Source organism: Pempheris klunzingeri, chromosome 7 (genome assembly GCF_042242105.1).
Source record: "Pempheris klunzingeri isolate RE-2024b chromosome 7, fPemKlu1.hap1, whole genome shotgun sequence".
NCBI classification, from domain to species: domain Eukaryota; kingdom Metazoa; phylum Chordata; class Actinopteri; order Acropomatiformes; family Pempheridae; genus Pempheris; species Pempheris klunzingeri.
In genome coordinates, this window is record NC_092018.1 from 13,018,735 (window position 1) to 13,036,244 (window position 17,510).

At 40.3% G+C, this 17,510-nt stretch overlaps 1 protein-coding gene across 1 annotated transcript; it reads right to left on the reverse strand.

Moving 5' to 3' along the window:
* Positions 1-2,158: 2,158 nt before the first annotated feature.
* On the reverse strand, positions 2,159-10,156 carry krt1-c5 (keratin, type 1, gene c5). The gene is made up of 9 exons (XM_070833897.1): positions 10,152-10,156; positions 8,859-9,263; positions 8,322-8,404; positions 6,892-7,048; positions 5,756-5,920; positions 4,977-5,102; positions 3,269-3,486; positions 2,915-2,943; positions 2,159-2,407 (listed from the first exon to the last, which is right to left on the reverse strand). Exons 2-9 carry the CDS (start codon positions 9,243-9,245, stop codon positions 2,292-2,294), a joined length of 1,281 nt encoding a protein of 426 aa, XP_070689998.1. The 5' UTR covers positions 9,246-9,263; positions 10,152-10,156; the 3' UTR covers positions 2,159-2,291.
* Between the last annotated feature and the right edge of the window lie 7,354 nt (positions 10,157-17,510).

The window sequence follows — 17,510 nt, forward strand, 5'->3', positions numbered from 1 at the left end:
ACACGATCCCTGTCTTCAGCCTGGACTGTGGAACTTGGTGCGAAATACTAAGATAAAATTGAATCAGATTGGATTTTGTTCCCTGTGGATCACTTCCACTGAAAGGATCTTTTAATGGCCAGTATGGAGAGGGCGAGCTGTTCCTGACTACTGTGTTAAAAACTGTGGACCTGTCCTTTAAGTCAGTGGCGGGGGATGGTACAGGATTGATCGATCGATGGCTAATATATTGTTTTGTTAATACTGATGAATCAATGTGTAAGCAGCATTTTACTGTTGTTTAAACTACTTTATTTAGTCCCATCGTAGGGGTCGGCCCCCTCCAGATACATCTGATGGACTGTGAGATGATTAAGAACAAAGAAAAAACACATTTCTGACACACAAATCTGTTTTCATTTTATGGACTTTTTGTAAAATATTAGATCATTTGAACTGTGGTTTAAATGAAATCTATTGAAATGTTCAGAGTTGAAATAGTAACTCAGACAAAATACAACATTTTACTCAAAAATGTTGAAAAAAAAGAAGTATAAAGTGACATCAAATGGAAAAATTCTTGTACAAGTGCATCAGAATTGTACCACTGTGTATAATGTATTCCTCCCCGTTAACACGCCCCTCTGTTAAACTTCTCACACTGACTGAACGCTTCAGTGATCAGATATAAAACTCAAACTGGTTAAAATCCTCAAACGACAACACTGCACTCAAGAGACGATTTGATTTCATGGGACGTCGTTTCAAAAAAAGAAAAAAAACTGAAAAGCCTCACTGTTAAAATCACCTGAATCTTCTAAGTTGATGCCTAAAAAATCTTAGCCAGAGTATCAGGTGGGGAACAAAAACCTTCGACATGATTTTTAACTTTTGTGTTTTGCTGTGGGCTCATGTTGCCATGACGTCCAACCCGATCCTTTATCACAGTGACCCAGAATCACGGCATAATAGCTTTTATTCACTGTAGGATTTTGTGTCTTTCTTGGTCGTCTTATTTTCACACTTTGTCGACACCTGAAATTCATTTTCAGCATTTATGTTCTAACATTACTTAAACGTGTCTATGTTGCATGTACACGTGCACTAACGCTCACAGAGAAACACAACATTCACGTGCACAAAAGCGTGTTACCTGATACTACTGTGTGCAGGTTTTGTATTTTCTGTCCTCTTGGTGCAGAATCATGTGTTTCTTTGTTTCTCCCTCCTATTATGCTCCCTGAGTATCAGTCAGAGTTTCCGGTTGTGCTAAAAATCTCTCTCCAATGACTGAGAGACACATTTTTTAACATGTTTTATTGACACTGTACAGCTGCTTTGGTTGATTTATCTCCACAATATAACTGCAGTGCATTACAATACTCCCATTCACTTAAACTGTCATGCTCGCACAGCCGACACTGTTGCAAAATAAAGACGTTATCTAGAAGGCATGTATTCACTTATTACAATTAATGACATTCACTTCAGTCAGTATTAAAGGAAACAGTTTGACATTTTGGGAAATACTCTCATTTGCTTTCATGCAAAAAGATGAGAGGAATGTTTGCTGAAAGATTATTTAATTTATTAAACATAAATAGAGAATACATTTCTCATGCTAATTTTAACTTTCAAATCTGTCTAAGCTAACGTTAACTAGTTAAGTCTACCTTGTCTTTTGTTCTTGTTTGTTTATTTGGTTGTATGACTAATTGAAGGAATTTCATTGTGCAGTGAAACTTGTTTTTATCTGTACGTATGACAATAAAACGATAGAACTGAATTGAATACAAACATGAGAGTGATATCAATATTCTCATCTAATGCTTGACAAGAAAGCTGTATTATAAGAAAGTGTATTTCCCAAAAATACCAAAGTTTCCCTTTAAATTCAAAGTATGAAACCTCATTCTTGAGCAGTAGTTTGACAAAAACATCTTCAGGCAAAATGTCCATGTAGTAAGTGTTTTCCAGAGACTGTGAGATGTGGTTAAAAGCCCTGTGAAAAGCTAGTAAGTGAATCTTGAGTTAAGTTACATTAAGTTCTAGCAGAATCTACAGGTATTTCTTTGGGCATATATTATTAAGCACACTACTCAAACCTTTCAGAGGATCATTAGATTACAATTATGAGTTTCATTTCAGTAATAATATGTACAGAAATATATTCCTGAAAATGACAAATATGTTTTAGGTTTAACTTCAATTTTATTTTCAATATATTTTTGGCAAGATGAGGTTTGGTCTAGAGCCTGCAGGCACTTTGGGTTTAAGAGACATCGCTGCTCCTTCTCTGAACACACTTTGGCTCATTTTTTGTGCTCCTCAATTTGCTCCACCTCACTGGACTCATCGACCACCTTGCCGTTGATCATGGTCTGGGTAACAACTTTTACAATCTTCCTGGTCCTTACATCGGGGTCTTCTGTAACACAATGAAACCATGGTCAGTCACGGAAATTACTGAACGACAATGGTCTTTCTTTTCTACAGGAGCACCGCCAAAAGACATTAATAGTCACCTGCTAAAAACTGTTTGAGTATTCGTCAGGTTATGAAGCTTCACTGAAATGTAATATTTTAGCAACTTTGGCAGCAGTGCTCCCTGCAGAATGCTTCCACATTCTTGGCAAAAAATACAAGGCACAAAAAAGAGAGGAGATTGAATGTCTGTGAGTTTAACCTTCACCAGGTGAATCATCACTTGTTTGGTGCTGTTTTTGTTAACTTTTCTTTCTGATCTTATCTGATCCTGTGCGTCTACGCCCGAGGCCAGAATTCACGCTGGCAAAAGGATTGGACGCTCCTGTGTACTGTATTAACATCCTACTAGAATCGCCACAGGACCATGTAAGAAAAAACAAACTGTAGGAACGACTTTATACAAAGACTCCTTGTAGCAAATAATAATATAAAAATATTTTTAACTTACTTTTAGGAGGTGGAGGTGTTTCTTTCACCCTGTAGGACACAAAAATATGATGCCTTAACCAAGAAAGCCAAGCAGAAACCATGTTTACTCAAAATATGATACAAGTAGGACACTTAAAAGAAGGGAAATATGCTCATTATTTATTGCTTATCACTCATGACTGTATGATAAATATGAAAATAGAGAAAATAGCTGCTTTTGATAAATTCACTCGTCTTTAATCTGTATCAAAAAAAAGAAGTGTTGTAGTTCTCCACTGCATTATAATCGGTTGTATTATCTTGAGTGAACAGGTGTGATAGAACTGTGTGTAGTTTATAGAGTATTGATCGTGGCCTCTTAGCCCTCACTCACATTTCCTCTCCTTCCAGCAGCCTCCTGTAGGTGGCGATCTCCATCTCCAGGTTCTGCTTGATGCGCAGCAGCTGTTCGTAGTCGGTCTTGTTGCGCTGCATGTCCAAACGCAGCTGAGACAGCTCTTCCTCCAGCTGGGTCAGTGTGGCCTGAAGGTGGTCCATCTCGACAGAGTACTTGTGCCCCGTTTCTCCGAGGTTCCCCTCCAGCACACCTACCTGTTAGCAGAACATATAGGTAAGGAGCAATGACTGTATGCCACAAGTTGTTTTAAACATTGAAAAACAGTGAGGCAGAGAGAAAACCTCACTTCTAAACAGCATATTAGCCCTTCATATGTAATAAAGGTGCTTCCTGTAGCAGTTTGACATCAATAAATCATATCCACAACATTCATGAGAGAATATTGTAAAACAATACAGGAATATCTTTATCAAATACTTTTTCAGCCTCAGGTGATCTCCATGTTTTACACCTCCGGGTTGGATTTTTTCTTGAAATCTGCTGGTTCTATTTTCTTGAAAAATATTTTTTCACGTGTAGGTGATGCTTTACTTACAATTTTATGTCACTTTAAATGAATGCAGTGTATATGATCAGGAATTGAGTTCATCACTAACAACGTGGGCAGTTAATGTGTGAGAAGTTACCAAACAGTCCAACCATGGCTTCATTTTTTAAAGGAAAAGTTTGACATTTTGGGGAATATAACTTTATAAGATTGGCAACAATTTCCTTGGGGCTAATTACAGAGTAATCACAGTTAATTTTACAATCATATTTCTATGTTTAAAGCTGCAGTGATACCTAGCAGAAACAGAGTTTCATTTTGAGTTGTGTTTCTGGACACTTGATAATTTTAAGTCCATTATTCACTCTCCTTTTACCTCTGTTTTGGTCTCCACCAACCCCTGAGAAAAACATCTGTCTCTCTACTTTGTTCACAACCTAATTGCGAACTCCGCTGCTTTGTTGTTGGACAGCTAGCATACAGTGGGTTTATCAGACCATTTTTGCTGATAACAGCTGCCTGCCGAAGCTTGAAGAGGCACTTATAGGTCAACTGAACCAAAACAGTAAGGCTGCATGACGTTGAGCTGAAAGATGCTAAAATGCTCCGTAGAGTGGAGAGAACGGCAGAGTTTGTTGATGATCCTCTGTGTGTTCGACGGAATCAAATTACATATATTTAAATATTACATTATGCGTTAACATAGTTACTGTTTTTTCTACAAGTTGGTCTCTGTTTTGTTTGTCTTGTGCATATTTTTAACACCCAGTGTTGCTTTGTATGTTTACCTGTTGAGCTCATCCATTCGCGACCCCACATCACTCAACCGGACACACTAGAGCCTGTCAGCGTGATAATATCTCTGCATTCAGTACTTTGTGCTCACTATTAGGCAAACATCAATGCGTTCTACTTGCCTCCACTCGACACATCTACACGCTGTTTGACCTGTGCTCACACAGACAAAACGTTCGCTTGTTTTGTCACACTGATTGATTGTTGGAGCAGAATGAAATGTGTACATTGTACTGTAGTAGCTCTTTGTTGACAAGGAGAAAGCAGCTGTTATCTATAGATAGGTCTAGCATCTCATTGCCGAGACTACAGGTTAAGTATTATTCCTGGAGAAATGGGTTCACCCGTTCAGACTACACCCAGGCATCATGTGTTATGTGTTTACTCAACATTATACTCTACCTGCTTCCGAAGACTGTCGAGTTCGACCTCCAGAGCCTGCAGGAAGCGTCGCCTCTCACTGAGCTCACCTTGGGCACAGCGCAAAGCCTCGTTGTTTTCTTTAACCTCCGACTGCACTGCTTCTAACTGTAGACACACACATCAAAACAATGTATAGCGTAGTGTCTATAATATCACAAAATACAGGTTTTAATACTAGAGACCATCTTGTGGTGGAACCACACCAGCCTTGACCCCAAATTGGTGTGTATGGTGAAATGGAACATATAACATGAGAGATGTGAGTTTGGGGATTATAATCAATATGCCCAACCCTGCTCATATGGATAGGAACATTCAGGTGAAGGTTTAATGCTCCTTATTTTTAAATTATATTATTTGTTTAATAAGTATGTGACAGTCGTTGTTAATCGTAAATACTGTCACTTTGTGTATACTTTGTAAGATAGTTACATGATAGTTCTTATGATAAATGTTGAATGATACCTAGATTGCGCTGTATCAGGGGACCAGATTGATTGAAACTGGGATACAGTGATTAAACTTAAAATTAGTTCAAATGAATGTGAGCCCTGCATGTAATGTGGGGTTCAGTGGCCCTCTCCCTTGTTCAATTTCTGGACTCTTGCACAGTTGTGACGCTATCGTGCTGACAAATCTGTCCACAGACAGATATATAAAACACACACACACACAGATTCACAAGGTGAAAACAACACCAGCCTCTCTGTCGCAGCCGGTAAGCAGAAAGATCCAAACTGATTCATGCAGAGACTGACCTTCTTGAGGTACCAGGTCTCAGCCTCCTCCTTGTTCTTGCGAGCGATGCCCTCATACTGGACCCTCAGCTCAGCCATGATGGCCCCCAAATCAGGACCCTGAGCCGCATCCACCTCCACGTTCACCTGCTCGTTGGCCAGACGCGCCTTCAGGGAATTCATCTCCTGCAATGTTTTAAAGAGAGGAAAGGCCAGGCGGTGTTAAATACATCTTAGTTAGTCATGAACGGGGCTTTTTCCAACTTATTCTTACACTTTATGATGAACTGTTGGTCTTGGAAGTAACACTAGGTTACTGTAGGTGGTTATAGTTAGGGAAGGTTAACTTAGTGGTTGACTCTAACCCTAATTTTCTGTTGGATAGTTAACTAGCTAACCTGTTTGTGGTACAGACCTGGATTAAGTTAAGTTAATTTGAATTTGGAAATAATTCTGCTTCATCCAACAATATTAATATATGATGTTATGGCTTTACAAGTTTTCTAATGGTTTTTTTGCAATTATTCACCAGTTCATGACGTAGCAGAAATGCTGCAGTCACCGTTAATTGCGCCTGATTACCTAATTCTTTTCTGATCACCTCAGCATGTACAAGATGAGTATTCAAAAAAAAAAAAAATCTCTATTGTTTTCTGTCAAGTCTACGGGGAGCAGAGCAGCGCCTGTGAGGCTCCGTCCACATCCTGGACACCACACCTTACTAACTAAACACGCACTGTTCCTGCAGCTGGATGGGCTCGAATACGCCTGTGTTGTGTGCACGGGTGTTGTCTTGCTTTATTCTGAGGCACCATGGCTACAAAGAAAAGGGGTGTGTCCGTACACCTAACATTATCATGTTTCAGATACTGAATACTGTTAAACCTTCTGCCTTCAGCACTGCTTGAGATCAACCTCTTTCACTTGTGTTCCTGAAAAAAACAAAACAAAAAAAAAACAAGGACTGGAATGTGTTACAACAAGGTTTTTGGGTGATTATCAGATTGAGGTGCCTCACGCAGCTCAGACAACGTGTTCTTCAAAGACATCCTACATCTAAACAGGAATGCTCTTGACAACTTGTTAAGTGATTATCTTGATGAGTAAACACTCATTGATCACGTCTGACGTGACCCTCAGCTTGGCAGTGATCTCACCTCATCGTGATTCTTCTTGAGGAAGTAGAGCTCCTCCTTCAGGCTGTCCAGGTCTCCTCGCAGCGTGGCGATGATCTGGTCATGGTCAGACTTTGCTCTCTTTAGAGCCTGACAGTCCCTCTCTACAGACTGGCACAAGGTGGCCTCCGCCTCCCATCTGCAAATAAAAAAATACAGAATTAAAATGAGAAGAAAGGACATGTGCAACACTAGTCCCAGTTTGTGCTTCTAATGTATTAACAGTACATTTGAGTTGCAGTCAAGCAACCATGTTTTTTAAAGATAAATCTCTGCAGAATTTAAACATCCTCAGAAAGACTTCTGTACGAGTGGATCAAAAAGTTTTCCATCATGGGAAAGTTCTTTCTTGAATTATAGTTTGGCAAAATAATCTTAACTCAAGATTCTTACTTACTAGGTTTTTTCTTGGATCTTCATCCATTTTCACTGCACTCGTTGAGAGCAGAAAAAAGCTAGTAAGTGGATTTAAGTAATGTTATAAATGTTATTTTTCATTGTTGTATATTTTCATACTAAGACAATCTTTGGTCACACAGGACAAACAAGGATCTACGCAACTTCCTGCTCCAATGAAAATAAAAAAATATTAGAGATACAGTTATTAAATGCCCATCGGGGTTTTCGAAAGAGATCTGGAGGGATTTACCTCTCAAAAAACACATCCTTACTTTGTAGCTCACATTAAATAATAAAATATACTCAAAATATAAAAGATTTTTTAGGGTCTAAGGAGAGTCATCTGGTGTACGTATTGTAAAGACATTGTGAATTTGACTATATAAATAAACCTGACTTAACTTGATCAGACTTGGTGACAAATAGTATGAAAGCAGTATTAATGTAGTGGAGTAGATTTAGAAGGTAGCATGTCATTGAAATATTTCTACTAAAGTTCAGATACTGGAGTAAATGTACTTAGTTCCTTTGCACCACTGCCGATAAGACATGAGAGGCACAAAGTGGACTAATGTGCCACATGTAAACAAGCACAGGATGCACAAACCACTCAGGAAGTCCAAGTACCAATTCAAAGTCATAGAGATCTGCGTGTAAGGTGAACTTTGCAGCTAATACCATAAATCACTGCCAATTGATGTATCACTCCTTCACATCGTGCCATGGAACATACCATCAACAAGTTGTGAAAAGCAGCAGCAGTGGGTGTATCCTGACTCCACCACCTTTCCTTCAGCTTCACCTTGCAAACTGCGGACTGATAATCTATCACATCCTGCTCTCACCGATGGCACGGTTGTTCGTCTCCTGCGGGTGCCTGAGCACCGTGGGAATGGGGCTCTTATTTCGCAGCCTGACATAAAGGTCATTTATTCACATTGCTTTGCAGTCTGGCGCTCCCATGTGAACACTCACATGCAAGTAAAAGAAAAGAACCTCTGTGTGACACTCACTTGACCCTGAAGTCATCGGCCGCCAGCTTGGCATTATCAATCTCCAGCATGATCCGGGCGTTCTCCAGTGTCTTCTTTCTCACCTGAGAAGTGGTGGAAAGTTAAATTAAGATCTGACATGGAGGAGTAGAAATGATACAGGCTTTTATAATGTATTTTACTGCAAAGTCATAATAACACTTCACACTGAACATCCAGATCCACCTGGCTGCAGATACGGATCCTGGATTTGGTTAAATGCTTGGATCCGCTGCAGAAGCTCCTCTCATCTCTGCCCTCAACTAAATGCCTTAATAACAAGATGGACTACCTCATCTAGTTTTTCTTCCCCTATCTCTTGTGTCAATACGCTCATGTCACTTTGCTGCCATCAGAGTTTTGAAGTGCTGAAGGTTAATGAAGGTTAATGGTGACTTGCAGGATGGTTTTCATTTATCGAGCTAGAATGAGAAAGTCACATTATCAATATCAATCCCATATCAATATGTTAAGTCTCTGTGAGTGTGAATTCTTGAATCTGATCTGCTGGACACTGACCTCCTGCCCGATGGCGTGTGCCTGGGCCATCATCCCCTCAATGTCATGGCCTTTTGGGGCCCTCTCCAGCATGAGTTGCTTGATCTTCACCTCCAGCTCGGCGTTGGACCTCTCCAGCGAGCGCACCTTGTCCAGGTAGTTAGCCAGCCGGTCGTTGAGGCACTGCATGGTCTCCTTCTCGCTGGCGCCAACTCTGAGGCCGTTGAAGGAAAGGCTGGAGCCCAGCATGTTGAGGCCGTTGCCCACTGAGACGGAGCGGGACAGAGACAGCGTGCTGATGGAGACGGGAGGCTTGGAGCGGATGCTGCGTCCACTGTCCCTCACGGACATGCTGGAGAAGGACGGCTGACGTACAGAGTAGCTGCGCACAGAGAGGGTGGAGGCCATGGTGTCCACTGCAGAAGACTGAGATGAAGTTTTATTAGTGCTCCTATGACGCTACATGTCTGCTTATCAACAAGATCATAGCAGGAGAACTAGAACTATAAAACATGCAAGACAAAATCAGAGACCATTAAGCATTCATTTGATTGATTAATGAGATTCAAAGTTTGTTCTTGACCTTGGAAACAGCTGTCGGGAAAGAAGGTCAAGAATGAACTTTCAATCAACCTCTAAGCCAACGTGGACAAAAAGTCTTCAAAGACGAGATTGTGTTGTGTCGCTTGTTAGTTATTTTGCCTTTTCTGTAGCTTTGCGTCTCTCTGTTGTCATTTTACGAGTCTTTACGGGCATTTAGAGTCTGTCTGTCCGTGTTTATAGAGCCTCTAGTCATTTTGAGTCTATTGGAGTCGTTTTCCGTCTCTCTTCTCATTTTGTCTCTTTATGGTCATTTTGCTATCTCAAGCCATTCTGCTTCTCTCTGTAGTCACTTTACACATCTCTGTAGAGATTTTCCATTCATTTGTGCCTCTTAATTAGTCATGTTGTGTATTTTTCCCTGCCTGTTTGACTGACTTTACAATAAGAAGTGTTAACAGTCACTTCAACCTGAGGGTCAACTTGTTAGTTATCCGTCTATCTCTCAGTACAGCTACTAAATGGAGTGCTGATGGATAAATAATAGGTGCTAAATATTAATCAATATGGTTCTGCTCTTGTTAGTGACTTGTTTAAAAACTATGCAGAGCAATATGGAGGATCTCCTAGATTTTGAGGCCTCCATCCATCTGTGACAGTTTGTATGTCAGAATAACTGTGAGCTTTAAATCTGCATCCTCCTTTCAGGGAGTCGTTCAGTGACTTTAAGTGATCACTTAATGATTTGAGGAGAAGGAACAGAACGGTACTTACATGGAGCTCAGTTCTTCAGTAGGTCTTCTCTTGTGCTGTCTTGTGTCTTGTGCGGTTTTGACCCCGATGGTGCGAATGACTGTTGTTGCTGGACCAGATTTCACAGGTGAGTTTGGCTGCAGAGGCACGACTCTCTTTGTTGGGGTGGAGCCACTGTTGGTGTGTCCAATCCCACAGCAACAAACAGGAGGATGCAACTTGACACCTTGTAGAGGAGAGAAAAAATACCTGTGGTCCACATAAACTGAATCAGTGGGTGTCAGAATTTTAAATGCAGTTTATTGTCTGCGCCGTCATAGGTTTGCAAACAGCAGGTGAGACACAAATTAAACAAACTAAATCAACACCTGCTGTCTTTTAAATTGTAACTCAAATTTGACTTTATCCAAAGAAAGAAAAAAGACTGATCACAAGTGCAAAAAAATAACCCCCTAATTTAAAAATCGACAACCCATTCTGTTTCTAACTAAAAACAGCATGTTTATAAGTCTACTCAGGTGTTTTCAGTGCACTTAATCCTTGCCTATTTATTTTTTACCAAATACATATGAAGGACATGCTTAAATAGAGAGAAAAATTAAAGTAGTCAGGAATGTTATTATTTTAATAAACGGTGGTGAGTCACCACTTCTTGCTCCACTCCTCTATAGTACACAGACCAACTTAAAGAGCTATATTTGGCCTCATATCTGCATACAGTGACATCAACCTCCTCAGGCTGTTGTCTGAGTTTTATGGTGAAACTTGGAGGACAAACCGGTGTGGTCAGTAAGCTGGAAACAGGCACCCTGCTGTCTCCACAATGATCCTATTGAGCATGGACACAATGCTTCACCTGAGGACGGCCCAGTGGGATGGGGAGAAACAGGAGGAAAGGGAAACAATGGAGAGACAGAATAAAAAGAAAGTGAAGACCCCTGAGAAAAGCAGGGCGTTGGTCCGGCTGAACTGGAAACCTTGCAGACAAACACACACACATACCGTTTTTGTACAAGTGTCAGCTATCTCTCAGCCCTCTCTGGCTGTTATACAGTATGTAATCCCATGTTACTGTATTGTCAAATTCCTCTGGTGAGCATTATTCTCTCTGTAAGATCAGATCGCAACGTGTCACTGACCTGGTTTACTGCCTTAAATGCCTGTCACTCCACCCACCCCTGCCTTTTACACACGAAATCATTAAAAAATACAACAGGAAGAGCAACAGCCCTCCAAGAGGCTTAGAGCACCCACATGATCAAATCTAGACTTTAACAGCAAATAGGCTAAAGGAGAGATGTAATTTCAGGGCAGCAAGCTGGTTGTCCAGTGGGGAAAGTTTCTATTGTGCTGTTTGTAATCTGAATATTGAAGTTATCACCTATAAGGCTTCTACAGGCGGAAAGCACAATAACAGAATTACCTTAATGCCTTGAATCAAGGCCAACAAGGTCCCAACGAAAGAAAGATTACACGTCCTGTCTTCCTAAACAGGGTTTTAATTGCTGAACTATTGTGCCGCATTGCTTAACATTGGACAAGTACTTAAGGCAATGCAAGCAGCTCTCACTACAATACAATACATACAGCAGAGAACATGTTTTCTCATATGTATAGAAGGCAGTAAAAAGTAACTAAGTATTTTTACTCAAGTACAAATTTGAGGTACTGGAATCTGCTGTATCAGGATGCAGCATGGCGGTACCGCCACCTTGTGGGTAAAACAACATGCTACATTATGTAGCTTGAAACACCACAAGTTGATCAAGAACACACACATGCTGCTGCTTCAATTACAAATGTTATTTTCAGTTTTTAAGTAAAAAAAAAACAGTAATAAGCTTGCATCATGACCTCATGCATCATGAAAGATTTATACATTGTAAAGATATATAAAGGCCTTTTGTCTATGCGTTATACACAATACATGCCCAAAATAAACAAGACTGAGGAATACATCCATCTGTGCTGTGGGTTTTGTTGTATGATGCTCCAGGTTCATGTTTCAATACAACATAAATATTAGGACTTACATATCATGAGTAGAAAAGCAGCACAAGTTAATATTGTCCCAAATATAATGCACAGGTATTAGTAAAGATTACACATAGTTCTCAAGAGTGCAGTTGTGCCCAAAGTTTTGTATTTTAGTCTTGCAGAGTTGTCTCTAGCTTTGGTTTGGTTTCTCCAAAGTTGTCTGCTGAACAGGTTTAGGTCTTCAGCTGATAAATGTTCTTTTGTTTTTTTTTAAATCTTTGTGACGTACATGTGCCCCACAAAGCCCAAACAATTAGTCCAAGAGGCTAAATGATGGATGGTAATTATGTGTTCGTCATTTGACCCCTTTTAATGCTTCTTTGATACAGCGTTAACATAAAATAAGAGTTAGTGCAGCTTGTAACATATCATAAGCAACCTAAGTGGTTCCTAAGTGGTTAATCAGAACCGTAATATAATAGTTTATCATATATCAAGAAGTGTACTGTGCAGGTTTATTTCCAGAAAATGAACGTTTTAGGCTAAAGTGATTACAGCTTTTTGTCTATAATGGAGAGTTGACTGAGCATTAGGTCCACTGTTCATTTAAGCAGCTTGATAATCAATATTTTTGTCCTAAACATAACATTTAAGCAGTCATCAGTAGCTAATGTATATGTATAATACAAATTATTTAACTAAATTGACTTTTTTGTATTTTTTGGTTTATACATATCAGGCCTGTACTAGAAAATCTTAGTCTTCTGGTTGGTGTTGCAGTTTTGACGTACAGTAAAGATGTTTTCTCATGAATCTGACTTTGGAAATACAAAATTTCCAGTGAGATAAGGTGGATAATTCATATTTGTTCTGCTTGGTAAAATATACACCGTAAAGCAGCTAATTTCAGAGAGTTTTGTTCTCCACTGTGACCGTCTGAGAATATGACCAGTATGTTGTAGTGCCACCACCTGCTCCTAACATGCAACAGACAAGCATTTCTACCTCCAACATGCCTCAGGAGAGTGATTTAGATTCTGCTCCAGCTCCTTATAAATCAAACTGAAGTGCTGTGATATTTCAAAAGCCGTTGTCGTTCCCCCCAAAATAAACACATTCTGGGAACCTGCTGTAGAGTCCCGTGTTTATTTTTGCTTAGTGCACGGTTGGCCGTCAGCCGGGGTGAAGTGAATCATATGTTTCAGCCATTTCCTTGCTTTTCATCAGCCCTCCTCCTGCTCTCGTGTGCTACTGTAAGAGTCATAGTTTACACATGAAAAAAGTTTGAAAGCTTGAAAAATGTTTATTTCTCGGGCCTATAGTCCAGAGTCAAATGAATTCATTTTGCTTTGTTTTGGCTTTGTTTGGAAACTTGATACCAAATGCATCCGTATGGAGCTTTTATAGCCGGAGTTAAATAGTAGGCCTGTGCAATATCCACTTTTAAACTAAACACCCCAAGCCACAAAGTAAATTCGCTGTGGTCCAGTTTGCCTAAAGAAAGGACAATTCACCTAAAAATATTCACTCCCGTTGTGTTAACACTCGCACTGTCGTTTGTTGACGTGGTCCTGCTCTGAAGCCTCAGATAGTCCAGTTTTAAACAACAACTTTAGTCACCCTCAGCCTGACAGGAGCACAAATAACTGGTTTTCTTTTGTGTCAACAAACAGCTGGTGGATGACATTACATTTAGATATGATGCTAAAAGTGGTTCCAGAAATGAGCAGCTGTTGTTGGAGGAAAACTCACAATGCATTTCGTTTCTGAATGCCACATCTTTGGTTAAGAACAACCCTGAAACCCACAGAAAAGAGGACAAAATGTATAAGAGTGTACTGTAAAGTTGTCTATCATCGGAATAGTTACGACAATCGATAACTATTTTACTCCTAAAATTGTCAAAGCCTTTCTGTGCTTATATTTACCTTTGCATAGTCAGTTTTGTGATACAGCTGGTTATTTTTACAGCATCGTTTAAAATGTATTATCCAAATTCGTGTATTAAAGAGTTAAAACTGAGACATTATCATGCTCATCAGTCATTCAGATACTTTGCATAGCTCCATCAATTCAGTCAAATAATATCCTCAAGTGAAGCAGGAAAAAAAAAAACTCACAAAAAGAAATAGAAGACCCTGCCAGCATATGGCAGCATCTGAAATAAACTTGAGGAGGAGGAGGGTGCTGATGAAGATAGCCCATGTTGCAATCTTCCACAGAGGTTTTGTTGACTGTTGTGCAGGGGAGAGCTCATCAGCGTGAAGGAGAGAAATGTGAATACGCTGAGACGAGGGGCACTGCAGTGTATCTGCTCATTAGGCGGGCAATGCTGTAATTCAGAGAGCGAGCAGCTCTGCAATCAGGGGCCTATTCATTAGCATGGGGGGCCCGCTTTCATCTGTAACCACTTGAAGCTGCCAATCACCAAGGCGGACGCATGACATGATGACAAAACGGGGAGGCTTAAACGCTCAGGGATGCTTGTGCATGGGAGAGAGACATGCCTAAAGGCTGCCTTAAGCGCTCGTATCTGAGAGGGACTTTAATGGGGAAGAAATGTGGGTTTTTACAGTGTAGTGCTGGCAGGTGGCCCAAACTGTGTCAGCCTGATAATCATCTCTCTGCTCAGCATGAAGGCAGCTTTTGTTCTCAGATTTCACGAGGAGCATCGTCTTTCTGAACAGGTTTCTTCCTGGATTGAATTGATTGAACGTGATTGATTGGAACAAAGTTTGATTTAAAGGTAAAGTTTTGGAAAGAATGAGAGCACTCCATCAGTCTCCTTATTTGTCCTCTGATGCTCTCAGATGTACAGCACACTCCCATGCAGAGACACACAAATGTGCGCCTAAATATCAGACAATGAAGCAGACAGACACTGACACACACCTGGTCCAATCCAGTCAACGTTTGGGCATCTTTAATTAAATCTCTGGGCAAGATAAGGGAGCCATTGTGTGCTCGTCTTTATCTGCTGTAGTTCTGCTGTCTGCGTGAAGGCAGTGCCGGGTCAAACTGTCGTGTTTCTGACATCTCTGCTCCTCCACAAGCAACAGGAGAAACACTGCTGTCACTTGAAACTGTATTAATGCAGATGTGATCGCGCTCTTCCTACAGTTTTACTCAGATTAGATGTTTGTGTTCCCTTGTTTTAAAACCTTTTCAAAACAAACTGGACTTTTGAGAAAATACATAACCAGCAACCTAAACAATCACGGATCCCCCCTTTAAATCTTTCAAAGAAATGATTCCTTATGTAGGGATATGCGTTTATTCACTGTCTTGCTGCAGCTACCCTCACATCCGTTAGATATGAACCTTCAGCCTGCAGCAGTTCGCAGCAGCAGCTTAGCAGAAAGATCAGAAACGAGGTGAAACAACCAGTCTGAACACAATAACACTAACAAAACACGCTAATATATCGTAATTGTATAAACAGCGCTTATAAAAAGCGGTTTAAACACAACAATTTGTGGTTTAACAGGGATATTGTTTTTTCTGGACAGAGCCAGGCTCGCTGTTTCCCCGTTTCATGACTTTATGCTAAGCTAAGCAGCTGATGTTAGTTTCATATTTACTGTACAGACATGAGTGTGTTATCGATCTTGTTTAACTCTTAGCAAGAATACAAATACACTTGACTGTTTGTAGGATTATTATCTTTGCCAGGCTTAAACTGGGGAGGGTGTGTGCCTGTGTGTGTGTGTGTATATCAGCCTCTCCATAGCTAATCTCAAATACTACTGGACTGATCATCCTAATATGTTTTATGCACAGTTATGTCTCTATGCTCAACGACCTCTTGTGGTTGCAGTTGCATTTTATTGACAGTTTTATACAGTCATTAACTGCTGACTCCTTCCTTTTCACCGGCCGCTAGGGGCAGCGTGTCATCACAAGTGCTTCAGTTTGAGATCACAGAGCACAAGGCAGGCTAAAATCCTCTTTGGGTGGCAAAAAACATTCTTTACCTAGTCTGTTGGAGGCCACGTTTTGACCCGTGTTGGTCTTGTTTTGAACCGGAACATCTGCAGATTAATTTCACACCCGATATGTTATCCACCAACTTTAGGAGCTATACAACATGAATAAATCCCTGTTTCTGTTCTCTTCGCTGCTATCTTGACTGTAAGTGAGCCGGTGTTAACAGCTGTTGTGTTGGAGTCTGTTCTCCCATCAGATAGGGTTTCCCATAGCGGTGCCCTCCACAGTTGAGGTTAGGTGTAGCAGAGATTTCCTGGCGGAGATCTGCACTTTACCGAGTGCACTTTTCTAGTTAATTTAGAAATAACTGGCCTGAGACCTGCCTTCAGGTCCAATTTTCTACTCCAGAACGGTTTTTGGCGTGATATAATTTCTCTGTGATACATAAGTGTTTTTGGTGCTAGAAATTGTTCTAGTATTGTATTGCAAAGTGATCAGAAAGCAAGCAAACAAACAAACTGAACATGTTCTGCATCATTTCAGGTAGAGCTGAAACAAAAAGTTGATTAACCAATTAGCGGATTGACAGAAATTTCATCCGCAGCTATTCCGTTAAAGGTTATTTTCAAGCAAAAATTCGGAACATAATCCAATTTCAGCTTCTCAGTTGCGCAGCTTTGTTGCTTCTCTTTGTGTTGTGATAGTATGTTAAATCTCGTGTATCTCGCACTCCTTGTTGCACAAAGAAAGCAATCTGAAGTCCCAATCATCTTGGGCTTTTAGAAAATTGTGATTTGTGGCTTTTTTTCTGTGGAGCCCCTGAAGAGTCATGGTGGGATTTTTCTCTCCTGAGCTACATTTGCATTAATGTATCGGTCTGCTCCAGTTATAATACACTGTCAGTTTAAGGAAACACTCTTTAGAGGCTACAGAAAAGAGAAATGATGTGATACTTTACATTATGCATTTATCGTTCTGTTCTACTTTCTAAAAGCAGAGCTCCGACAGTAAACAGGCGCTAACGGTGAGCACAGCTGCTGCTGCTCTGCCTGGCTGTGCTGCTTGAAGCCGTTGCTGTGGATATTGATGTTTCGTGACTGTATTGTGGTTGAATCTATGATGCTCTGAACGTGACTATGATAGCTGTACTGAGACTCTTTACTGCTCCAGTTAACATTAGCATTTTACCAACACACCACAGGAGTTCAGGTAGCTTCAATACAACTACCACGTTAACTCACTGCATGTAGTTAGTGTTACACCCATCTTAAACTAATCATTGCAAATACTTTGCTATGACATGATGCCTAAAAATAAGATAAAATGTCAGTATAAAAATGTCAAAAATATATTTGAGCAATGTATGATCACATGACAGATTTATTTTTGACTGCTCTTGGTGACAATTATCTAAAGGAATAGTTCAGCACCTTGGCTAATACACTTATTCTCTGTGAAGGACTAGACGATGTTATT